General features: G+C 55.4%; 1 protein-coding gene across 7 annotated transcripts in view; it reads right to left on the minus strand.

The window, feature by feature from the left end:
• The window catches only part of COL27A1 (collagen type XXVII alpha 1 chain), a 150,262-nt gene that overhangs the window by 19,610 nt on the left and 105,166 nt on the right, over nt 1-25,486 (minus strand). For all 7 annotated transcript variants that reach the window (XR_006334568.1, XM_043870590.1, XM_043870591.1 and 4 more), the window contains 20 exons: nt 25,206-25,259; nt 24,049-24,102; nt 23,117-23,170; nt 21,673-21,726; nt 19,745-19,798; nt 15,663-15,770; nt 13,256-13,309; nt 13,035-13,142; nt 11,807-11,860; nt 10,789-10,842; nt 6,465-6,521; nt 6,237-6,290; nt 5,423-5,476; nt 5,084-5,137; nt 4,244-4,297; nt 4,053-4,160; nt 3,476-3,583; nt 2,522-2,629; nt 760-813; nt 209-271 (listed from right to left, as the gene is read on the minus strand). Coding sequence is in view for 6 of the 7 variants with exons in the window: in XM_043870590.1 (XP_043726525.1) it covers nt 209-271; nt 760-813; nt 2,522-2,629; nt 3,476-3,583; nt 4,053-4,160; nt 4,244-4,297; nt 5,084-5,137; nt 5,423-5,476; nt 6,237-6,290; nt 6,465-6,521; nt 10,789-10,842; nt 11,807-11,860; nt 13,035-13,142; nt 13,256-13,309; nt 15,663-15,770; nt 19,745-19,798; nt 21,673-21,726; nt 23,117-23,170; nt 24,049-24,102; nt 25,206-25,259 (1,362 nt within the window). In the remaining variant the exon portion in view is untranslated. The remainder of the gene's footprint in view (nt 1-208; nt 272-759; nt 814-2,521; nt 2,630-3,475; nt 3,584-4,052; nt 4,161-4,243; nt 4,298-5,083; nt 5,138-5,422; nt 5,477-6,236; nt 6,291-6,464; nt 6,522-10,788; nt 10,843-11,806; nt 11,861-13,034; nt 13,143-13,255; nt 13,310-15,662; nt 15,771-19,744; nt 19,799-21,672; nt 21,727-23,116; nt 23,171-24,048; nt 24,103-25,205; nt 25,260-25,486) is intronic.

Below are 25,486 nucleotides of genomic sequence, written 5' to 3' on the forward strand. Positions count from 1 at the left end.
ATGGCCGATGCACGTCGTGTGCAGAAACGAACACAACGTTGTACAGCAATTATCCTCCAATTAAAAAATAAATGGTAAGAAACAGGAGTGGAGACAGTGGGCAGAGAGGGCTCCAGACCGAAGGATCAGGAAGGATGACGTCACCCAGCTGATGGCTGGCCGGCCTCGGATGACTGACCATGCTGGGACAGACCGGGAGAGGACTTACCATCAAGCCAGGGGGCCCCCGAGGGCCCTGGATGCCTTTGAAGCCGATGTCTCCTTGGGGGCCCTGCAGGAGGCGGAGAAGGGCTACTGTGTCTGGGTGGCCGCTGGGCGAGGGCTCCAGCAGCTCCACCACCCCTGGGGTCTGCCCAGCCTTTGCCCTCCCGGTCAAGAGATGTCTTCCCTGAGAGGCTCCAGAAAGAGCAACAAATGTCCACAATTAGTAAGCAGCAGGCAGGGTGCTGGCTCTGCGCTAAATGGTATAGGCCTAATCTTCATTGTAACAACATTTTGCTGCTACTGTGCCCATTTTATAGATGAGAAAAGTGAGGCTTGGAGAGACCAAGTAATTTGCTCAGGCACAGAGCAGATACACTGTGGAGCTGGGCTTAGAACCCAGGCCTGCTGGAACGTGAGGCTGGGAGACAAGGTGTTCATGCTAGATTCTGGCTGTGTCCCAGCCCCCATTGCACAGGCCCAAGAAATATTTGTTGAATGAATAAATGAACAAGCAGGTAGATAGACAGGACCCCAAGAGGAATACAGAATCTGTACCTTGGGTCCGAAGAGGCCAGCCATTCCTGGGAATCCCATCTCGCCAGAGTCACCCTACGGGGAGAACAGGATGAGACGGCAAATGAGGCCAAGACAAGGTGCCCGGCCAGTCCGGAAGGACCCCCGGGCCTGCCTCCTTGAAGGGATATCAGCCACTCCACCTCGAGGCGATCAAACAAGTGTGACTAGCTCACAAACATGATGCCTTATAGCAGTGGCTAGAAATGCCAATACAATGTTGAACAGAAGTGGTGTGAACAGGTATCCAACTTATTTCTGCTCTTTGGGAGAAAGAATTTAATCATTCACTAGGAATCACAATATTAACTACAGATTTTTCATGACTGTCCTTTATCAAGTTGAGGAAGTTTTTTCTATACCAAGTTTGCTGAGAATTTTCATCAGAAATGGAGTCGGATTCTATCAATTGCTTTTCTTGGCATCTACTGAAATGATTAATTAGATCTTTTATTTTAGTCTGGGGAAGATTGCAGGCAGGAGGAGACAGGGACAACAGACGATGAGATGATTGGATGGCATCACCGACTTAATGGACATGAGTTTGATCAAATTCTGGGAGATGGTGATGGACAGGGAAGCCTGGTGTGCTGCAGTCCATGGGGTTGCAAAGAATTAGACACAACTGAGTGACTGAACAACAAATTTTAGCTTGTTAATATGGTGAATTATATTGATTTATTTTCAAATGTTATACTATCCTTGCATTCCTGATCTTTTTTTTCCTGATTCACTTGATCTTCTTTTTAAAAAAAAATACATTTCTTTATTTGACTGTGTTGGTTCTTACCCGCAGCATGTGGGATTTTTATTTTATTTTTAGTCATACCATGCAGGATCTGTACTTGTGGCATGTGAACTCTTGGTGGTGCATGATCTAGTTCCCTGACCAGGGATCAAACCCGGGCCCCCTGCATTAGCAGCATGGTGTCTTAGCCACTGGACCCCCAGGGAAGTTTCAAATCTCACTTGATCTTGACCTGCTATTCTTTTAATGTATTCTTTGATTGATTTTCCTAAAACAGTATTGAGAACTTTTGTATCTATACTTCTGAGGTATATCTGTCTGTAGTTTTCTTTTCTTGTAACCTTTGTCTGGCATAGACATCAGGGTGATGCTAACCTCATAGCATGTGTTTGGAAGGATCCCTCCCCTTCAATTTTCTGGAAGAGTTATGCAGAATTGGTATTTTTCTTCCATAAACAACAACTGGAATTTACCAGTGACGTCATCTGAACCTTTGTGGGAAGTTTTTAAACTATAGATGTAATTTCTCCAACAGATACAAGGCTGTGTGTGTGCTAAGTCACTTCAGTCTGACTCTTTGTGACCCTATGGATGTAGCCCTCCAGGCTCCTCTGTCCACGGGATTCTCCAGGCAACAATACCGGCGTCGGGGATCTTCCCAATCCAGGGATTAAACCCATGTCTCTTACGGTCTCCCACATGGATAGGTGGGTTCTTTACCACTAGCGCCACCTGGGAAAGCCGGGATTCAAGGTTATTTCAGGCTACTTAAGGTTCTGGTTGGGATGGTCTCTCCTCACTCTTAAGGGACCACGCATATCTCATTTCTCAGCTTTCTTCCATCCCCTCATCCCTGACTCAGGGGAGGCAGAGTGGTATCTCGTGCCCATGGAGAGTGTTGCTCTGTGCCTTTTACAGAGCGGGAAAGTGGCTGGTGGGTCTGTGTGTGTGTGTGCTCACGTTTGTGCACATGTGTGTTCCCTGGGGCTCACTCACCGGCTGGCCTTTGGATCCAGGCTCCCCCTGGTTCCCAGGAAGCCCCATTCCACCTTCTGTCCCTCGTTTGCCAGGGGGTCCCATCTGTCCAGGTAACCCACTTTCACCCTTAAAGAAATACACCAAGATGACCAGTCAAAGGGAGAAAACGGCTCTAGAAGATGAGGAGGGCAGTTGGAGAGATAGAACAGTGATTCCACTGGGTCAGTTAACATCTCTGGTTGCTGGGGCAACAGGTGTAGGCCTGGGGATGGGGGAGGGTGCTCAAAACTTCAGCCTCCTTAAGAAGAAAGTCTCTTTTCTAGTTCTGGCATTGAAAGGCCCACTTCCTGTCCCTTCTCCCACACACCTTTCCTCTTCATTGTTTCTTCCCAACAGGCCAGGCAGTCCCTACCTCCAATCACGCTGTTCCTCTTGCCTAGAATGTTGCCTCCCCTTCTTGCCTCATTTAAATCTTCCACGGGCCAAGGCCTCCTCTCCCCTCTGCCCTCTGTCTTTAAAGAGGCTTACAACCTCTCTCGAACTGAACTTCAAGCTCAGAGGGTGACAGCCCTGCCATCTCAATCTTCCCTTCAAGTGTCTAACCCTGGGCTCAGACAGCCTCATGAATGCCTCCCCTGCCGATCAAGGAAACTTCTGAAAAGATGCCTTGGAGGGTCCCAGCAGCTAGCAACAGCCATTGCTCCACAAAGGCCCACAAGAGGGCGCCCACGGACAACTCAACAAAGAGTTGACAGCCTCAAAGGCCTGGTAGGGGGCAGTATTATAGCTCTGGGGATTAACCTTTAAGCCAGGTTCAAGCCTGGGGACGGACCCCTGAGAAAGTAGACTCCGTTTTCCACACGGTCCCTGGGACATGGGTGCCCATGTCAGCACTGTAGTCAGGGTCTCTGTAGTCAGTACCAACGCAGAAAGGGTGGGGGACGCAGATAAGAGGATTAACAAGTGTCTGACCTTGAATCCTGGGGGCCCCTGTGCCCCAGGCAAGCCAGCCACACCTGGATCTCCTCTCTTCCCAGCGGGGCCCATGGGCCCGGGGTCACCGTCATCTCCTTGCTCCCCCTGTGAAGAAAGAGGGCAAAGGAAGATTTTTCATGTTTCAGGAAATAGGCAGCCAAAGGAGGCAGGGTGACTTCAAAATCCACCAGCATGGGAGAACCCTGGTGGAGGTGGAGGTGGAGGTCAGACTCGGGGATGGAGGCCGTACTGCCTGTGTGTGAGAATGGCTGGACCAGTGGGACGAGAGGATTTGAGGATTCGTGGGTGGGGAGGAGAAGGATCTTAAGAACCAGAAGCTCTCTGCCCTGGACAGGGGTTGTCCCTCTGGGTGCTCGCATGGAGGAGAGACAGTGAGACAGGCCATCATCCAGAAGCCACTGCCCATGCAGGAAGCTTCTAGATATGCTGGTTCTGCCCATCCAAGTTCCCAAACCTGCTCCTCCTGGCCCGTGGCCTAGGCACCCCGCACCCCACCATGCGCACACCTCATCTCGAACGGAGACACCCTCTGTTAACCCCCAGTATGGCTCACCTGCTGTCCAGCTTGACCATCACGGCCAGGAAGCCCATCTGGTCCAGCAACACCCTCGGGGCCCTGTCTCCCCACCACGCCCCGAGGCCCCGGGAGCCCCTGCAGGCCCTGGGGGTAAACAAGAAGCTGGTGAGGGCTTCTGGGGAGGGCAGCGGGTGGGGTGGGCAAGCGAAAAGTTGCGGGCCACTCACCTGGATCCCCCTCCGTCCTGGGGCCCCAGCCTTGCCTTGCTTTCCCTTTGGTCCCTGAAAAATCAAGGGGCACATGATGGAGGCTTCCTGGAGGAGGTGCAGAACCCAAGGGGCTCCGGAAGGGAGATCCCTCTGTGGCTCAGCCCTGCCCCTCTACCTCGGCATCTGAATCTGCCAATGGGCCCAAGCACCCCCACTCACAAGCCCAGGGTCAAGGCTGGCCCTGGGACCTGCCAGATGTGGCCCCTGGCCCTGCTCTGGGCCCTGGGCCCTCACAGGGAACCCTGTGGCAGAGGCTCCAGGCATTGGCAACTTCCTGGTGGGAGCTGAGTCCCACCGCTGGTAGGTCCGTCTGATCGTCAGGGGCGTGTGTCTGCACCCCTGGGAGGAAGTTGAGGGCATGGAGACAGCCCTGGCCCAGCCTCAGTGGAGGCGGGTGCAGGAGGCCTGGCTGAAGGCAGGCAATTCCCTCTCCACCGCCTCCGAACGCCTCCATGAATGGCACCCTCCCCGTCTTCCTCCACACGCTCTCACTTCTCTGCTCCCAGTTTTCTTTCTGCAGTGCATTGTGGTGGAAAGGGAGCCCAGCTCCGGATCTTGACTGCCCGGGGTTCAAATCCCACTGGCTGACCGAACAGGCGGTCACCCTCCCAAAGCCTCTGTGACTGGGACTGGTCATCTCCCGTCCAGAAGGCCGGCTGAAGGAATCCTGGCTGGACCACAGCCTGCAGGGCCCCGTGGTCCCCTCTCTCTCATCGCGCCCCACTGCTGCCTCCCACATGCTATGTGCTTAGGCCCGTCCCAGGGTCTACCTTCCCCGTGAGCATCCAAGCCGCTTACCTCTTCCCCTTTCGATCCTTTGGGGCCCGGCCGTCCCCGGGGTCCCGGATGCCCCTGCAAACCAAGGTGAGATGACGCAAGGCAGCCCCAGGATTCTCTCCCGGGGAGGGTGGCCAGTCTCCGCCTGGAGGGGGAGGGGTGGGGAGGGGTTTGGGGGTGCAGGCTCTGGGGGTGCCCCCAAGGTTAGGGCAGGAGAAACCAGAATGGGCTGTCCCAGGCCCTCCCGCAGGGTGGGTCCCTTTAAGCTTTAAAGAGACCAGATCTTTAATTCCCCCACTGCTCCTCCACCAGCCCCCCCTCTCAGGGCAGGAGGGGGATGGGACAGGAAGCACCACTCACGGGTTGGCCCTGCTGGCCTGGATTTCCACGGAGGCCTTGTACACCCTCCTGCCCCTGGAAGTCAAGGAGAGACAGGTGAAGGGGCTCATCTTGGAGGCAGTGGGGGCCAGGGCAAATTCTAGCCTGGAGGACCCCAAGGAAGCACTTGTTCTTCCTAGCCATGTGGCATTGTTCCCCTAAGTCTCAGCTTCTTCATCTGGGAAATGGGTGGGAAAGAATCCACCTGCCAGTGTAAGAGACAGAAGAGACTCGGGTTCGATCCCTGGGTTGGGAAGATCCCCTGGAGGAGGAAATGGCAACCCACTCCAGTATTCTTGCCTGGAGAATTCCATGGACAGAGGAGCCTGGAGGGCTACGGTCCATGGGATTACAAAGAGTAGGACACAGCCGAGCAGGAATCAAGGAAAGGACTCCTGCCATCAAGGACGAAGGATGAGGAGCCTGGGTGGGGGTGGGGGTGGGGGCCTGGTGCTCGTTCAGTGGCTCGTCCTCATTGCTTCTGCTGGGAGAGCTGTTCTCAGTCACAGATGGGGATACTGAGGGTCCTGGAGGGGAAGGGTCTCTCTCCCCTGCCCATCCTCTCCCTCCCTCAGGAAAGATCTCGGACCCTTCCCCTTTCAGTATGAATCGATCCCCGAGCCCTTGGGGATGGTGGATGAGCCCCTGGGGATGCTTAAACCCTGGGCACTAGTGGTGGAAGGATGGGCCCGTTTCCTGGCGAAGGCTGTTCTAATTCCAGCTTGCACAAAACAGAGGCCAAGGAATGCCCTCTTACAACGCGATGCTGCCAGCAAGCAGGAGCTCTGATACTCACAGGGTATCCAGGGTCCCCTGGTTCCCCACGGTCTCCTCGATCACCCACGGGGCCCTAAATGAAAGGACAACAATAGAAGACTGCAGGGGGTGCCAGACCCGGGCCTCCTGGGCCACGCCCTCGGCGGAGCTCGCAGCAGCCTCCCCCCTCCCCGGCTCCCCACACGCTGGGGCTTGGGGCTCCACTCTGGCAGTGGTCCAGAGGATGGGTGGGGGGGGGGGGCCTTACCCGATCTCCAGGTGGTCCGGGGGGCCCCTCAGCCTTGCCATCCTCGCCCTGTTCCCCCTGTGGACACGAAACCAGCATTAAGATGACACTCCTGCTCCTGGTGAATTTTGGGAATTCCAGACACTCCACATTGAGGCCAACAGGGCCTTCATCAGAGATGAAGAACCCAGTATACTTAGGGTTGCAGACAGAAAGACCAAGGCCAAGAGGGAAGGGAAGACATGGGGTCCAAGGCAGACCCGGGCAAGGAAGCAGGAATTCGGAACACAGGATGCTGCTCCTCACCCTCCCCTATGCTAGACTTCCCCGGGGGCTTCCCTGGGGGCTCAGACGGCAAAGAATCTGCCTGCAATGCAGGAGACCCGGGTTCGATCCCTGGCTCGGGAAGATCCCCTGGAAAAGGGAATGGCTACCCACTCCAGTATTCTTGCCTGGAGAATTCCATGGACAGAGGAGCCTGGCGGGCTATGGTCCATGCAGTCTCAGAGTCAGGCACAACTAAGTGACTATCACTTTCATTTTCAGGCTGGATACCCTGAGGCTGACACTCTCAGGCTGTCAGCCAGGATAGCTGAGCAGAGACTTGGTCACACTTGGCTTTGTAGGGGACCAGCTGCCCAGGCCTTCAACAGGGCCCTTCTGGTCTCAGAGCTTTTTCTCAGCTGCAAAATGGGGGGTAGTGGGGCAGTGAAGGGGACAGTGTTGATATCCAGGGAAGGTGGTGGGGCTTCCATGAAGTGATGCATAAGTCCCTGCACGGTGCTCAGCAGGCAGTGACAATAATTCCGACAGCTGGCAAGCGTGAGCACCGACCACCACAGCTGCACGCAGACACTCAATGAATCCTCCCAGCGCTGGGTGTGCGCCAAGTCCCTTCAGTTATGTAGAACACTTTGAACACTATGAACTGCAACCCACCAGCCGCCTCTGTCCGCAGGATTCTCCAGGTAAGAATACTGGAGTGGGTTGCCATGCCCTCCTCCAGGGGAGCTTCCCAACCCAGGAATCAAATCCACGTTTCTTATGTCTCCTGTATTGGCAGGCGGGTGCTTTACCTCTAGCGCCACCTGGGAAGGCTGAATTCTGCCAAAAGCCCTACAAAGTAGGTGATATTCTTCTCCCTAGTTTACAGATGAGGACACGGAGGCACAAAGAGGCAGTGTGAGCTGCTTAGCCATTCAGCCCTCAATGAAAGAGCCCCTTTCTCCGACCCTTGCTGGGAGAAGGTGGGCCGAGAACCTGCTTTAGGATGAACCTCCAACTCTTGATGGGAGCCCCAGGGAAGGCCCTGAGCCTCCCTAGGAGGCACTCAGCAGTCGCCCACTTGCAGGTCTTGCTCATAAGACAGTTTCCCGTCTGCAAAATGAGATTGTTATGTCTCATAGTGCTGCTCTGATAACCCAGGAAGCAGAGGCATGGTAAGCTCTCAGCACAGAGAGAAGAGGCTCTATAGAAATTGCTGTTGTTGATAATGATAACAGCTGGGAGGATGGGTGGCAGGGAGGTGGTCAGAGAGACTGGGGGAAGAGCAGAGTTTAGAGCCAAGGTCCTTGGGTCATGGGAGGCCACCCCGGGCCCCGGTCCGCCCGCAGGACAGGTGGCTGGAAGCCACGTGCCAGCTACAAAGAAGGTGCAGGCAGAGCCTGAGGGCTCAGCATGATCTAACCCCAGACAATTAGTGTCACCTCCCATGGGGGGACATGCTGGGCAGGCGGCTCAAGCCAGGGCACCTCCAAGCCCCCTGGCTGCTGGCAGGGACTGAAGGGGAGGTCTGAGAGGCAGGAGAAAGGGGACAGTCCTGGGGGCTGGAGCCTGTCCCGGGCCGAATCAGTCCTGAGGGCTGATGGCCGTAAGCCTTGGCCTGGGGCCTCTGTGGCTCCTGTGGGCAGAGACGGAAGGCAGGAGAGTAGGCCTGAGGCCTAGAACCAGCTGTAGGCAGGAAGCGGGGGTGGGTGGCTGGCCTGAGAAGCAGGGATTCCCTCTCCGCCCTGACCACTCTCTATGGCTCCTTGTCCCAAGGCTCCATCTTCCTGTGAAGGGAGAGAGCTGGACTGGGGGGCTTTACCTACTGTTTACCTAGTGGGTTCTGTGTGCCAGGCCCTTCATGAGGCATGTTTCATAGAATCCATATAACACGCTTATGCTGCTGTGACCATTGGTCCCATTTTACAGATGAAGAAACTGAGACCCAGGGGAGGAAGGGTCTTAGCCAAGGTCACACAAGAATCAAAGCAATGACTGGGCCAAAAGCTAGCTATACAGATATCTCCCTCTCCTACCCGCCACACATTGTAGCAGAATTTTGGGGATGCATTTTTAGCACCCCAAAACGAAGCCTCCCATTCCCCCTTTCTCCTTGTTCCCAGAGTCCTATCCCATCTCCAGTCCCTTGGGCCACTGCCTTTGAAGATAGACACATGCCCCAGAGGGAAGCCCCAAGTTGAACAATATATTGGTTCATCTAAACGTCTTGTTTCTGACTGGAAATGCGAGGCCTGGCATCAGGCCTGGTCTGAATCCTGGTCCTACCATACCCCGCGCTGATCCTGAGCTAGTCCTATAATGTCAAGGAGACTCTTTCTCCACCTGTCGAGTGGGACCCGGACACCTCTGTGCCAGGGTCATGGTGATGAGTGTGAAGAAATCCTGGGGAGGAGGTCTGCCCTGGGGGGTCTCCCCCAGGAACCTGCTCTTCCTCCCTCCCTAGTGCCATCCCGCTGTGACTAGTCAGATATTCATTCACGTGGCGGTGGTGGTGTTCAGTCACTCAGTTGTGTCCAACCCTCTGTGACCCATGGACTGCAGCACACCAGACTTCCCTGTCCTTCACCATCTCCTGGAGTTTGCTCAAACTCATGAGCAGTGATACCATCCATTGAGTCAGTGATACCATCCAACCATCTCGTCCTCTGTTGCCCCCTTCTCTTCCTGCCTTCACTCTTTCCCAGCATCAGGGTTTTTTTTTCCAATGAGTCGGCTAGCTCTTTAGGGCATCATTTCACAGCCCCCAACTCAGAGATGAGAACATACTAAATATTAAATCATTATAATAACCATTATAAATCCATAAACACCTGTTGGTTAGCAGATGAGTGACTGAACTCAAAATAATACCATAGAAGTCAGAAAGTGCATCTGGCTGACATATATGTGATGTCCTGCTTAGCTTCATGTGCCCAAGGTACCCACCCACTTCACAGATGAGGCAATCAAGGCTTGGGGAATCCTGGGGCCCCTCCCAAGGCCGCAGCAGACTCAGGGCAGATTTGGGGTTAGGATCTAGTTCTCAGCAGGCACAGGGACTACTTCTGGGGCCGTGGATGGCCCAGAGTGAAGGCACCCTCTTGTTTCAGGCTTCGTGTTAACCCTTTCTGTGCCAGCCCTGGCAGACTGTGAGGGCCGAGGAGGGACTCGGGGTCCTGTGTGCGGCTTGTGTGGCTTCCTGTGGCATGTGTCAGAGCCTGTGGCCCACTCCGATTGCAGAGCTATTCTTCTCCAAGCAGGAGGAAGGGGCCAGCTGGATGGCAAGCTAGGCCAGGGTGATTCACTCAACAGCGGGATGTAGTTAGTGGGGAGCTGACTCGGCAAAAGGGCAAGAGAAAGGAGGCTTGGGGAGTTGGGAACAAGGATTTCGCGGTGGGCGGTGGGGTGGGGTCGGGGGCGCCCGATAGGAGCCTGTTCCCACTGAGCCATCAGGGGAAGAGGGAGAAAGGAAGGAGGGACTCCGCTGATGTAAGACCCAGAAACTTGGGTCCTAGGCTAGCTCGGTGCTGACCCTCAGACCTGTAGGATCCACATCCCCACCTACACAGTGGGGAGGGGTGTGGCCATCAGTGAGGTTCCTTCCACCACTTCCTGTCTTCTGTTGAATCTGGAGCCAAGGGGTGGGGCCTGGACACACCTTCCTTCTGCCTGGGCGGTTCCTGGCCTTGAAATGCTGGTGCTTCTCACTCATCATCCCAAGCCCTCCCCCAGCTCTCGCTGGGTGATCTCATTCACAAGTGAGGCTTTGCTCCCCCAACTTCACACAGATGACTGATGTCCATTTCCCCTGCTCAACTGGAAGCCCCAGGAAGGCAGCAACTGTGTCCATTTTTGTTCTGGTGCCAGGCACAGAGATGACACCCGAGATACCTCTGCTCAATGTAGGTCTAATGAGTCCTGCCTGAAGGCCACAGCCAGGATGACACTGGGCTCTGGGCTGGCCACGGTGTGGACAGGGGTGAGCCATGAACCCACGCTAGCCCAGCCACAGTGGCCCCAGGACTCGCTCCCAGCAGCCCCAGATATGGAAAGCAGCTGCCACCCAGGACCAGACACCCACCTTTTCACCCTTGGGGCCAGGAGGTCCGAGGGGTCCCATGATGCCTTTGTGTCCCTGCAAGAAATAAGACGGCAGGGGGTGAGAGCACGGGGGAGGGAGGAGTCGGGAGGAGCAGGGGAGGAAGGATAAGAGCTCAGAGGTGGAGACACTCTGGGCTGTGCGATCAGGTCCTGGCTCTGTCCCAACGTGCCGTGTGACTCTGAGCAGGCTCAGAGCCTCTCTGAGCAATGGCCTCCTGGACACGCCATGTTGGTCCCAGACACTCCTCTAAGGGGTGTTTGCTTGAGTGGCTGAGGCCTCTGCTCACGCATCTTGGAGCAGACCTGGGTCCAGATCTCAGCAGAGCCCCTAGCTGTGTCCTCCTGGGCAGAGGCAGGGGGCAAATGCTTGCCTCAGCAGGCTTTCCCAGGCCGGGGTGAGGCCTGAAGATGCAGACCCCCACCTTGGGCTCCCAGCACCCACTCTCCGGCTCCCCTCTCCTTTGCCCTCTGCCTCTCCTCCTCCTCCTTCTCTTTCAGACACTGCATCCCACCGTCAGGCTTCAGAAGCTGTCGGGCCTTGCACACACATTGTTTTGGCTCCCCGAGCCTCAGTTTCCCTTTCTGAGCAAGCCGCATGCCGCTCTGAGGCCTCACCTCCCAGATGTCTAACATGGGTTTGGCTCAGCTGCCTCTAAGGGGTGTGGGGTGGGGGTGGGGGTTGCCAAATTGGATGCAAAAACAGGCTCCGACCCACCACTTCCTCAGAGAGCAGTTGTGAAGTTCAGACACGAGGTGTGTGCGGCACCCACCATGGGAAAGAAAGACTTAGCGAGGCCAGGGATTCAGGGGAGGTCTCTGTTCACCCCAGCCCTGTCTGGCCCACTGGTGGTCGGTGGACCCAGGTGTTCCTGGGGGCCAGGGAGACCATGAATCTGTGTGGCCCTCGGCTGGGAGGAGGTGGGGGCAGTGGCCGAGGCGGCCTGAGTCCAGGCCTGCAGGGCAGAGTTCCAGAAAGTGGGGAGGTGAGAGCTCCTTACGTCGTAACCGGCCAGTCCCGGCTCTCCTTGGGCCCCCATCCGTCCTGGAGCACCCTGTGAGGGGAGAAGACCCCAGTTGGTACCCAGTATGCCTCTCTCAGAAGGAACGCGGACACTGTCTCTCCCACAGGCTCCCGCCCACTTCAGCCCAGCAGCCTGGCACGTCCGCTCTGCTCAGAAGCCGGTCCGGAGACCGAGGTGGAAAGCAAGCAGCTCTCCGGAGCACTCCTCCTCCCCCAGCCCTTCCCTCTTCCAGCTCCAGAGGTTTAGAGAGCCAGTTGCTAAATTTTCCCCAATTTTGTGAGCCAATTATTAAATAAAACCATGATGAAAAGTTAAATTATATGAACTTACAGATAAATCAATTATATTAAAAACACAGATGATAAATATCCCACACTCATCTCTTCCTAATTATTTTATGACATTTTGTTGTTATCTAGGCTCATGAGGATATTTCTGTTGATTGAATCTGTGTGGCGGAAACACTGTTATCCCTGGGTAGCCGGTATGTGCAGGGGAACAGTTCCAGGACCCCCTGTGGATGTGGAACCCTGGGGACACAGACCGACGCTACCAGCTAATGGAGTTTTCTCACACATCCCCTCCAAGTCTGCCTTCAGTGACATCATGCTGGTAGCTGGAAATCGGCTACCGTGGGAGCATTTACACCACAGAATCTTGCAAATTCCATGAACCGGCACAGCTGTTTATCGGCGCACATCGGCGCACAGCTCAGAGATGCCGCGTCAGCCTTGTCTGTCCCCTTCCCTCGCTTCCTCTTGGGGTCTTCCTCCTGCTGCAGTGATCAAACCCTTAAGGGGCCCTTCCTTCAGGGCAGGCCAGCAATGGGCTGGACCACCCTCAGGGTCACCCAGGTGATCTGCAGTAGCTTCATCCTGCTCCCCCATGAATCTATTTCCAAGGGGAAAAATCCTTGTCCAATAAAAATACCCCCAAGGGTCTTGTCCCCTCCCCACACCCTGACAGCAGGACTTGATAATCAGGGGTTATAAAGGGCTTCAGAAGATCCACAGACCCCCTTCAAATGGCAAGAAATTCTGTGCTGTATGTACTTTACAGGGGGAGGGAGCTTCTGTAGGTACCCAAAGGGATCCATGATTCCAAAGATGTGGCTGGGAGGGCAGACACAAAGTGAGGTGGGCAATGCTTTCCTCTCTGCACTTGGCTCCATGACCCTCACCCCAGCCACCCAGAGAGTTCTCACCGTTGGTCCCAGGCTGCCCCGGGACCCTTTAGGGCCTGGGGTGCCAAGGGGTCCAGGATCTCCAGGGACGCCCATCTCACCCAGCTGTCCTTGGTAGCCCTTGGCACCCTGCAGTGGAGGAGAGACAAGGTGTTGCCAGGTGTCCGCAGAGGGGAGGGGAGGGCGGGAGCTAGGGGGCAGGGACATGACCGATTCAGGTGGGAGGAGGAGGGGGTCCCTACCTTGGCTCCCGTCCGGCCCTTCTCGCCTTGCTTCCCTGGTTTTCCTTCAGGACCCTGAAAGGAAAAGAGGGGAAGAGAGAAAAAGATGAGCAATGAGAGGGAACTGAGGGAGATCCACAGATTTGCAGAGCATGAGGTCTCGAGGCAGACTGCCTGGGTTCAAACTGATTCTGCGCTCAACGCCCCTGTGACCTTGAGCATCAGCATACTTCCTGCGATCTACATCTTTGCCAAGTAGGGGCAGTGGCGGTATTGGCCTCACAGAGCTGACAGCTCTGGGCCTGACAGTCTCAAGGTCTTTTGCTTCTCCAGTAATTAAATACAGCGTGGCCTCAGTCATGGGCCAGGTACTGCATCTGAACTCTGTATCATGTTTTGTGCAATTCTGGCCACAGCGCTGGGAGGAAGGGATTGTTTATCCCATGTTAGAGCTAAAGAAACAGTCTCGGGGAGACGGAGACCCTGTGGACACTTATCACCCAGCTAGGTAGAATAAAATGTGGATTCTTACTTTCTGGGACACCCCTTTTCCTAAGCTGGTCCTGTCTGGGCAATTGTGAGTCATGATTACAGGAGCTGGTGGCATTTGCCAGTGGGCTGAGGTGACTGCAATGGCTGATTCCCCATCAGCAGGGGGAATGAGTCAGGGACAAAGAATGCGGTCCAGGGCCAGGGAGACAGGAGTCTCCCCCAGGACAGGGCAGCCTGCTGGCCGCTTGTTCTGACAGGCCCATCTCCAGCTGGGAGCATCCCCAATGGTGTGGGAAACCCTGAGTAAGGGTGAGAGCATCCAGTGGGGTGAGACTGTGGGGCCAGAATGAAGACATTTGCTGGGCCCCCATCCATATAGATGTATTTCTGGAAAGGCCCTGATGGCTCATAAAATTCTATTTTTAAATCCTCCACTGTTTCCAGGCCACAGAGTGGGAGATTCCTGTTCTGCAGCCTCAATGCCAAAGACACTCAAATACAGGCCTCTCATCACCTCTGCCACCCGACACACACTCAGTCTGGCCCCAGCGAACCTCTTTCCAGTCCCAGCGTAGGAGAGTTGGCCGTGACAGTGAAATATGGACAGAAACACTGCAACACCACCACGGACACCATCCCCACCCCCAGATCCACTGTCATACCCCTGCCTCGGCCACCACCATCACCAGTGCATCAGTCCCACCACCATCATCAGCCCCGCCATCATCACCATCACCATGCCATCATCACCACCACCATCATCATTATCATGACCACAACTGCCATCATCAACCCCACTGTCAGCATCACCATAACCACCGTCCTCTTCACTAACATCAATACCATCCCCTCCATCATCACACACTAACACCATCATCACCACTGCCACCAGCGTCATCATCATTCCCATCACCATAGCCACCGACACACCAACATCAGTACCACCACCATCATCATCCCATCATCACTACCATCGTCATCCCATCATCACCATTCCCACCACCACCACCATCTCACTGACAAACACCATCGTCATCACTACATCATCATCACCATATCATCATCATCACCATTCTCACCACCACCACCACACTGACACCATCATCACCACCATGCCCATCATCATCACCATCGCCATGACCACCGCCATCATCCTCACTATTGCCATCACCACTATGTTCATCACTATCATCACCATCCCCACCATCATCACTACGTCATCACCACCACCAGCTTCAGCCACGTCCTCCTCCGTACTCATAATGTGCTATATTTCTAGTTCATTTTATAAAGTGCTTTCCTATCCAAAGTTTCATCAGTTCTTTAGATGAAAAATCCAAGGCTGAGAGAGAGGCAGTGATGCGCCTAGAGTCACAGTGATAGTGGATGCTCGAGCCAGAACTCAGCCTTTGGGCTCTTAGGTCAGGGCTATTTCTGCCACATGTTTCTGCCCATTCCACAGTCGTGATGCTCAAAAGTTCACTAAGAAAGAACTCCTGGTACACTGGAACTCAAAAACGATCTTAGCACGTGTTCTTCCAAAGCCTTCATCATACCAAAGGGGTGACCCAGAGAGGGCAAGAACAAGTGAAAGGTCACGCAGCAAGTTGCTGATGGAGAACTGGACCAATGCCTCTCCTGCTAATTTCAGTGTGGCCGAATGTGGGGGGTGAGCAGGATGAGGTCAGCAGGGTCCAGGTTTGTGTAGGGCACAGCAGACAGACCAAGGAGAGTGACATTATTCCTGTGGGCACTAGGAAGGTACGGGAGGGACACAGGTTTGTACTCTGCAAAATGCTCCAGTGAAGGAAGGATAGAAGCACAAGATCCTTTGATGGCTGCTGTCCAACGACCTCCCACCCAACCACCGGAAGGCACGAGAGTATTATTCTAACCCAGGAGCCACAAATGCTGGCACACAGCTGTGCACACTCACCCGGACGCCAGTGATGCCAGGAGGGCCGGGGGGCCCGTCCTCGCCCTTCAGCCCCTCTTGGCCCTTCTCGCCACGTTCACCATCAGGCCCGGGGTCACCCCTGTCCCCCTGGGGTGGAAAGACATGAGGAAGGAAGACAGAGAGAGAATAAATTAGTCACTAAGTCCATCAGAGGTGCCAAACCTCAGGGCTCCATTGGGATGTCCAGAGCTGACCAGACCCTGGATTCCCCTGATGGCTCAGCCCAAAGGGTCAGCTTGGAACAGATAGCATGCGGTACATGACGTCGTCCAGGGGCTCTGCCTTAGGCCAAGGAGCCGGCCAATCAGAGGGAAGAGAGGATCTCAGCCACGCCCACCCCGTGGAGAGGAGGGACAGGCTGGAGGGCCGAGATGTTTTCTCTCCAGCCCTGTAGACACATTGGGAGAAGAAGAGCCTTAAAAAGCTTAAGGAAATTTTTATAAAGGAAAAAATTCAGCCGATTCAGCCTCTCGGAACAAACTCTCTCCATGTTTCTGAGTTGTATTTTCAACGCTTGTTTACACAAAACCATTTACAACAAGCAAAAAGTAATAGCTTCAATGGCTACATCCCAGGCTCAGAGCGCTAGAACAACTGTTCCAAAGCAATGAAATTAGTTAGTAAATTTAGCTTTAAAGGCTTAATCCAATTGGACTGCACGTCTCCATCTATTGTTTTTCTTAAATGTCTTACTCCATTTACTGCGGGTACGCGCTCCCTTTGCTGTCTGCTCCGAACAGCTCTCATTTTCCCTGGCTGCAATGCATTCCCTCCGTTGGGTGGGTGGCGGTGAATGCTTACACAGCACTTGTCATTTCAGGCCGCGTTCTAGCAGGCCGGGCTGTGCCAGGATGGGGCTCTCGCCCTCGGCCCCCGTGAGCAAAGCAGGTGCAAGGGCTGCAGGATGGGCATGGGTGCGGGGAGGAGCAGGGCAGCAGGGGCCTGTGGCCGGTCTGCAGGTGGCTGAGCTGTGACTGGAGAGAGAAGCCCCCGGGGAAAGGGTATGAAGCCACGGGTGGGAGGAAGGGATGGGCGGAGGAGCAGGCTTGGAGAGGCAGAGAGCATCTTTGCCAGTTCTGTTTTCTGGCGCCACACTTTACGAGGGACGCTGACAGACTGGTGTGGGTCCAGCAGAAAGAGCAGGGTGCACAGGGCAAGCAGCGGGAGCCTGGGAGCCAGAGCGCTGAGAGCAGTCTGCAGGCCGGTCGCGCCAGGGCCCCGGGCTCTGGGTGTCGGCAGCTGGGGCCCAGGATGGCTGGAGCAGTTTCTAGCTCTGGTCCGAGAGGATGCCCCAGTGAGTAGGTGTGGGGGGCGATCCAGAGATGACACAGCTGAGGGAGGCAAGAGCCAAGCTGCGGTGTGGGCCAGTGCAGAACAGACCTGGGCACCAGGACAGGGCCGAGCAGGTGGGTCTCTGAGGTCCCTTCCCACCGAGATGCTCAGACTCCAAGCCCAGCCTGGCACGGAGACAGGGCTGGCCCTGACGATCCTCCTGTGGATGCTCTTGGCTCCAGAATTCCCGTTCTGGCCTGTTATCCTGGCCACCTGCTCTCCTCGCCCTCAGAGGCGGGCAGCCTGTTCCAGGTGGCTGGGCTGGCTTTCTGCGAGGGGCCCTAGCCTGGGCCCTGCAGGGACACTGGCTCCAAGAACTGCCCAGACCCCCAGAGCCTGGGTTCCCACACACCCAGTGGTGGATTCCATGCAGAAAGGGCTCTGGGGGTAAAGGACTAGGGTCCCAGAGTCCAGGACATCTGTCAGTGCTCAGAAGGGTGTTTACAAGATGCCCAGCTCAACCCTCGATATTTACAGATGGGGAAACTGAGGCCCAGAGAGAGGTAGAGACTTCCTAACTCCACATGTGAGTTCACGGCAGAGCACAGGTAAGACCCTGGGTTCTGGTTCTTCTCACTCCAAGGTTCTCTGCTCAGGGGACAATACCTCCTGCCCGGCTATTGGATTCAGATCTCAACAGTTGTTGACTTGGGCAAGTTTCCTCATTTGCAAAATAAGCATCAAAGGGTTACTGTGGGGAGTGAAGGAGATAATCCATGTAAATAGCTTAGCATAGCATCTAGTGCCCAAGCGCTGGATAAACGTGAGCTATTAGCAGGAATCCCTGTCATGGTTGCCACCATCAGCTGGTCGTCAGCAAACTCAAAAGAGATAATCAGCATAAATGAATGATAAAGTGCTGTGCATGTTTGAGAGGCTGTTTTCACCATGAAGGTGATGCTTGGACGAATGCCATGAAGGGAAATAGATTCTCTCCTGGAGTCACTCCAGGACCCAGGAAGACGCTGTGCATGCATGCTAAGTTGCTTCAGCTGTGTCCGACTCTTTGCAACCCCATGGCCCATCAGCCTCCACTGTCCATGGGATTCTCCAGGCAAGAATACTGGGGTGTGTAGCCATTCCCTTCTCCAGCGGATCTTCCCAACCCAGAGATTGAACTAGATTCTCCTGCATTGCAGGCAGATTCTTTCCCATCTGAGCCACCAGGGAAGCCCAGACACCACACATCTGCATGACTGCTCCAGCCCTAGGTAGAATTGGCTTTGGAGGGAGTGGGAGAGGAAGCAGTAGGACCCTGGAGCCTCACAAGTGAGCAGCAATGACTGTGTGAGGCACCCAAGCCTGGAAGATCCCCTCCCACCCCAGCTCAGCAAAGATTCCAAAGAGATGAAAGGTGACTGCCCAGAAGTGGAGGAGGCCCCCACACACCATCCCTTGGTTTCCTCATCTGTCAAATGGAGGCGGTAATGAATCCAGCTCGGAGGGTTGCTGGGAGAATTAAATGGGTTAATTCATCTAAAGCTCTGAAGGCAGGTGACGCAAGCGTACTGAGTGTGCAAAGCATTTTAGCCAGAATGTTCATCGGCATCATCGCAATTCATGCAGGCACTTGTCAGTGTGGAGAGGCCATCAGCTGCTCTGGGTCTCTGGAGCCAGACCCTAGGATGCAGCAGGGCTGGAGGTGAGAGAAGGCAGACAGATGGCAGACACGGAGTGCTCTCAACCTTTCGGGCAAAAGGCAGGCAGATGGGGAGCCAGCCAGGGGCCTGTCACCTAGGCATCCTGGGGACGGGGCAATGCAGGCCCAGAGAAGGGGGTGCTTATCTGAGGTCATAGGAGAATCAGTGGTGACCGAGGGAATCCTGGGATGTGACACTTGGAAGCCTGGGCTGGGCAGCTGACAGGTCAGCCCTGGGAAAACCCACCGAACAATAGTTCAGGGCTAGGTCAGGGGTGAGGGCCAGGGACAAGCCAGGGCTGGAGGTGGGGACTGGAAGGTCAGAGAGCGATGCCCACCTGCCCTGGGGTTTGGGGGAGCCCTAGCACCTCCTTAAGGCCCCAGCATCTGTGGCTGACAGATGAATCTCAGCAGCAGGGCTGAGATGGGCCCACATGCTTTGGTGCCATCGAGCCCTGGGTTTGAATTTTGGATTTTCACTCACAGCCATAGACTCTGGATGAATACACTTCAGCCTGAGCCTCAGTCTCTTCACCTTTAGAATGGGCGCATGGTGCAGAGAGGTAGCCGAGTCTTAGGTCTTGCCTGTGCCAGTTACTAGCATTTGTCCTTGGACATGTTGCTTAACCTGAGTCTCAGTTTCTCATCCAAAGACAGGACTTACCCCATAGCACTGATCTAAGTGATACATACAAAGGGCTTAGTGTAGTCCCTGAGAGCCTGTGACTAGTCCTCCAGAAATAGTGGCTGTGAGTCATGGGTGGTGATTACCCATATCAAAGCTGCTGGCCCGGTACCACCTTGAGCCAAGAGAAGCTGCAGTCTTGAGGAGAAAGGCGGCAGTGAGGAGCAGAAGGTGGGGTTGGTTCCCAGTCCCACCTGAGCAGGGAAGGGAACGGGCGCTAGGCAGGGCTCACCCCTACACAGCCTGCACGCCCTAGAAGCTGAAGGACTGAACCCAGAGTTTATGAGAACACAGTGCTTCTGGGGGAATACCTGGGTATTGGATGGGAGGGTAGTGGGCCCAGAGGCAGAAGGCGGCCCCAGAATATTCCCTCTCCCCCAGACTCTGCACCAGAAGGACACTTACCTTCAGCCCGTCAGGCCCTGCAGGGCCACTGTCGCCCTCGAGGCCCGGCTCTCCCTGGAAAGGGCAGTGGGCAAGATGAGGAGGCATTATTGGGGAGGGGGTCCCAGTGTGGTTTTATTTCCTCCCCCGCACTAGGGCAAGACCCCAACCCCTGATCTCCTCTAGCAGTGCCCTGGAATGCCTGGCACAACAAGGAAGCGGTGGAACAGACCCCCAAACCACAGCCTGTTCTGTGTGCAGGGTGGGGTGGGGTAGGGGCTACCCAAGATAGAAAGTACTGGTCCTGTGTCCAGGGGGGCTGGTTGGACTGGGGAGGTGAAGCCTACTGGTTGAACAGGCTTTGATGTCAGACCTCGATGCCCCCACTGGGCTCCCGTGCATGGTGGTCTGGCCACGAGCAACCTCCATAGCCCCCATGGGTGTCTGTTTCCTCATCTGAAAATGGGCTGATGTAGTTCCTTTAAGGGTTCCTCTGAGAGCCAGTATAAGATGATAGTTGTTAGATATATTCTTCTGGGAATTTGGAGTGAGGCTTCATAAAACACCTTGGTGGAATCCCATTTCTCAGATGAGGAAAGTGAAGCCATTTCTCAGACTTTCTTGCCAGCAAGTTTGGGAATGATACGAAGTCCCTGAATCTGCATCTGATCTTCAGTCAGGTTCCCTGCTTGCCTTTCTAGCTCCAGAGATGCCTCTGGATGCCTCAGGTCTCTAACGGGCTGTCAGACAAAGTTTGTGTCTCCCTCTGCTTGTTCAGAGCTATTCAGCATCTGAGCTGGAAGGGGCCTCGGAAGTCATCAAATGCAGGAGTGGCACAGACGGACAGGTGTGTAGATTCCATCCTTGATGCGTCCATGGCAGGCATCACCAATCCACCTACTAGCCATTCCTCCTGTGTCCCTAGCAGACATCACTAATCGATCTACTAGAATGAGGCTCCATGAGGACAGGGCCTTCTGTTACTCATTGCTGTGAAGTGCCTGGCACATAGTGGGCATCAAGTGAGTGAACGTCATACTCATTCCCAGTGAGCCCAGATGGAGCCTCAGGATCCTGCTTAACATGGCACTCCAAGAAACTACACTGCTCAATTTTCATTGACAGACAAGCCATCTGAAGGCTTCAAGCTCCACACTCATCCTCTAGTGCCCTGTGGCCTTCTCCTCTCATTTCATGTCTTAGCTCTGTTTGTGGACCCTCTTAACTTTAGGCAGCGAGTAACAGGAGGCATGGGGAAAGGGACAAATGAGAAACTGGATCGGGTGCTCGGTGCCCGCATTAACCAAGCCCTCCACACTAACTCTCCCTCACTCCTGGGCCCCACCTTCCCCCATCCATAAGGCGCTAGAAGATGCTTGCTCTGTATCCCTCACAGCACCCCAGAGTCCACATTTAGGCAGAGACCTTATAATTCAAGCACAGGGCATAGACAGATGGGTGCAGAGATGTCCCAAAGCTTCTCAAAGGAAGCCAAGCTCTGTGGGTTTCTTTTGGTAAAAGGAAAGATAACCTTCCACATAACTTTCCATGGGACAGGGTGATAATAGGTGTTTATCAATAAAAACACTTGGAGGTCAAATAAGTTTGGAGATTCTGGATCCCCCTCAAAGAACCCCCAATTTCTTGGTTGCAGGCCTTCTCAGAGCCTTGAAAATGCTACCGCTAATGTGTAAGAGGGAACACCGGGCATGCAGTCTCAAATATTTTGACCACAGAATGTTTTTCTCTGCAGAGCACCTCTGAATTGCGGAAATGCTGGCCTGCCAAGAGGCAGGCTGGATGCAGCTGTAGAAATTCGTGGTCTGTTTGTACAGTTGAGGAAACTGAGGCTCAGGGAAGCTGAGTAAAGGCCCCCCACCCCCTCCACTAAATACCAGGGGGGATGGGGAGGGGGACTTTCCAGGGAGAATCAATTTGCTTTGACTTACCCGCTGCCCAATGAGGCCCTGCTCCCCAGGGATGCCAAGAGGCCCAAGGTCACCCTAGGAGAAGCCAAACACAAATCCATGGGTAGGAAGGTAGGACCAGCCCCAGCTCTCACCCTACCTTCTTATTCTCATCGGTTCTGATGTGGGGAAGCAGGGGTGGGACCAAGGAAGTTCTTTCTTCTCCAGGACCAGAGAGAAATTGTGAAATGCCAACCAGAGCGCCTGTTCCCAGTAAACCCTGGGCATGTTCAGGACCACCACTACCACACCACCATCACAGCTTAGCTCACACGTACATAGCTCTGCTTCGGTGCTTTTTTATTTCACACAGCTAATTGTCAGAACAGCCCTGCCGGGGAAGAAGTCAGCTTTTACAAATGAGGAGACTGAGTGACTACTGGTTAAGTAACCAGACTGAGCTCATGAAGCTACTGACAGCTTTAGGATCCAAACCCAAGCAGTTAGTTTGGCTCCAGGGAGAATCAGATGCAGAGACAGCAGCTCAGAGGCTGATCACCTTCTTAACCCCTGAGAGCCCTGGAGAGAAACCCAAACGAGGAAGAGGCCCTAAATGAACCAGAGTGCATGTCCCTTGTGCATGTGTGTGGGCTTAGTCACTCAGTCCTATCTGCCTCTTTACAATCTGCCAGGCTCCTCTGTCCGTGGGATTCTCCAGGCAGGGATACTGGAGTGGGCTGCCATTTCCTCCTCCAGGGAATCTTCCTGACCCAGGGATCAAACCTGCTTCTCCTGTGTCTACTGGCAGGCGGATTCTTCACCAGTGAGTCACCTGGGAAGCCCTAAACGTCCCCCACCTCCTCCGAAAGACCGCAGAAGGGTCTCTGTCATCTGGAGGTTTCCAAGCTACACTCTCTCCCTGCTGGTGTCTGCAGGCACAAGGAGGAGGCGGAGCTCTGAGTTCCCCAGCCCTGCCCTAACCAGAATCGTCCCATTTCTATCTGTCTTATACATGGGGTAGTTTCTTGCATTATTCAAGCAAAAGATTCTGAAACTAAGTCAAGACTGAAGTTCCAGGCCTCCGAGCCCCGCACGGGGAGCAGGTCCTCTTCCAACAGCAAGGCGGGGACGGGGTCTCCTGAGAGCCCAGGGATCAATGGGCTCCTGTTTCCCCGCAGGTAATGAGGGGCACCGGCGTTGAAATGCAGATGCTATCACAGGAGGCCAGGAGGTCCGGCCGACCCAGCATGGGGCAGGTGCCAGAGAAAACACTGCCAGACCCGGGGGGACGGGCAGCGGCGGGGGCTCCAGGCCGGCTGGGCCATCTGCTGTGGCCATGGCCAGGCCCTACTCCCCAGCTAGGAGCACAGAGAACCCATTATCCCAGGCACAAGAAAGGCTCGTTTCTCTTCCACGGAGAGGACGTGGCCGCCAGCTGGGAGTTGGTTTCAGCAAGTTATTTTTCTCTTCTTTCATCCCCCCTTACCTTCATGCCAGCTTCCCCAGGAAGGCCCGGTTCTCCCACTGCACCTGGTGGTCCCTGCAAAAAAAAGAAAATGGCATCGGTCCATTCTTGAGCAAGGACTGGTCCCTGGTTGCTAGGGGAAGAGATCACTGAGGCAGGCTCAGAGCGGGCAAGGGACGAGCCCGAGGCTGCACACCCTGAGATACCCAGAGCTGGGAGCAGGCTGCAGCCTTTGGGAGCTTAGAACTGGGACCAGGCAAGGGGAGGGGTGGTTGGGCCCAGACTGTGGAGCCTTGGGGCTACCCAGAGGCTGCCGGAGCCCTCGCCCCCCCTACGAGTGTGGTTGACCACAGTAGGAGCCCTTGGCAAGCGTGGAGAGGAAAATTTCATGATTCACATAACAACAGGGGAGGGAGCCAACAGATGCTGCATTCAGGGCTGAGGGATTCCAGCCTTTCCTTCTCTCTGCAGCCGGGCCAGGAAGACAAGGGTGGGAGAGATCCCCGAGTTATCATCATTAGCATGGCCATAGCCCCTGCATAAACCTGAGGGCTCAGTTTTCTCCCCTGGAGAAGGCAGGGGTGCCTGAGACCCCTTCCAAGCTCCTTGCTGCAAGACCTTAGGAGGACTGCTTCTGCAGTCAAACCTCCATGTCAGGGTGAAGTCCCAGCAGGGTCAGGGTGGGGGGTATTGCTGCTCTCCAGGGTGCCAAAAAAGAGGCACTGCCAACCCCCCATGAGGGTCCTGGCATGCCTGCATCCCACCCGCTGCCCCTGGGCTGGGGAGCCCACCTCCACCCCCTCTGGCGTCATAGTGGATCTACCCTCTCTGCCAAGACGTCTCCCCACCAGTGCCTGCAGGACACAGGACAGGCAGCCCCGAGGAGAAGGGCCGGGAAGGGCTGATTCCTCCCCAGCAAGACCACGGGGCGAACACGGGCCTTCGGCACTTACCTTGGGTCCCATCTCTCCTGGAGGGCCAATTGGCCCCTGGGGTCCCTGAGGGCCCTGGAAGATAGACAGACACACAGACAGTCGGGAGAAGCCAGCCTGGGCCCTCTTTGGGGTCCGAGATTTGGTAGTGCAGTCTGGAGGGACGGGTGAGGGAGAGGACCATGGAACCCGGGACTCTGCGGTCTCACCCCTACCCCTGCCTCACTGAGGACCCTGGTCCTGAGCTCACTCCTCACCCGCATCCAGCGTCACCCCCGCCTGTCCACTGGCACCCTCTCCTAGGCATCTCCGAAGACTCAGCGCAGCCTCCCCTGCTCAGAACCCCCTGGCTGGCTCCTGAGCCTCACTCACTGTGCCCTTGGCCTGGAACACCATTTCGCCCACCCATTGTTCCAAAGGGCATCTGCCCGAGCTTCTAGATGTGGGCTCCTCAGCCTCCAGTCCTCCCCCTGTCCCCTAGATCCCTCCTCCCAAGCCCCAAGACGGTGCTCTCTGCGTCACCATCAGTACAGCCACAGCCTCTTCATGGGGCTCCCCAACACAGGGTATAGCTCCCCCCAGAACCCACCCTTCCAGGGAGATCTCCTGAAAGGTCCCCTCTGTTCCCATCCCCTCAACAGCTTCCTGTTGCCTCTGGGACAAAGAACTAAGTCCATCCGTGGCTCTGGGTGACTGGCCCCTGTGACCTCATCCTGCCTTCCCCGAGGTCCGGCTCTGACCGCACCAGCCATGCTGGACTCCGCAGGGCCCCGACAGCATGTCAGTTTATCCGCATGCCTTCTCCCTCCTTCACAGGCCTGGAGGACTCTGTTCCCTCCACTTTGCACTGTGCTGAGCATTCTCTACACACTTCCTTATTTCATCCTCACCATAGGGTGGCAAAAGGAACCATTATTCCCATCTTACTGGCAAGAAAACTGAGGCTGGAAGGCAAGGGAGCTAGACCCAATCTAGAGCCCCGAACTTCCCCAGCCAGTGTTCTCTCCCTGACCCGAGGCCTATCCTTAGGGGTGGTAGAATCCCACACTGCCCCTCTCTAACCCCTCTCCTGGTCTCATCACAGAACAACACCCCTGCCCACACCCGGCAGGTGAGGACGCCGCTGAGACCAGCTGGCCAGGGCCAAAGATGCAAAGAGCGAGGGGACGGGCACTTACCGGTTCTCCTGGGAGGCCCTTGGCGCCTGGGGGACCGGAGGGACCCGGGAGGCCCTGCAGGGACAAAGCAAGCTGACCTCAGTCCCTCCCTGGCCTACTGCGCCCTGCCTGGCCCCCGGGTCTCAGTCAAGCTGTCATATCCAATGAGGGTCCTGCCACGTGACAGATGGGAGCCTGAGTCCCAGAGGGGAACAGACAGGCTGGAGGGTCTTCAGGGCAGGAGTGGGCAGCTAGAACCTTCGGGATTCCCAGAGCAGGATGAGAAAGGGGGCTAACGGGGC

Source organism: Cervus elaphus, chromosome 16 (genome assembly GCF_910594005.1).
Source record: "Cervus elaphus chromosome 16, mCerEla1.1, whole genome shotgun sequence".
Taxonomy (NCBI): Eukaryota; Metazoa; Chordata; class Mammalia; order Artiodactyla; family Cervidae; genus Cervus; species Cervus elaphus.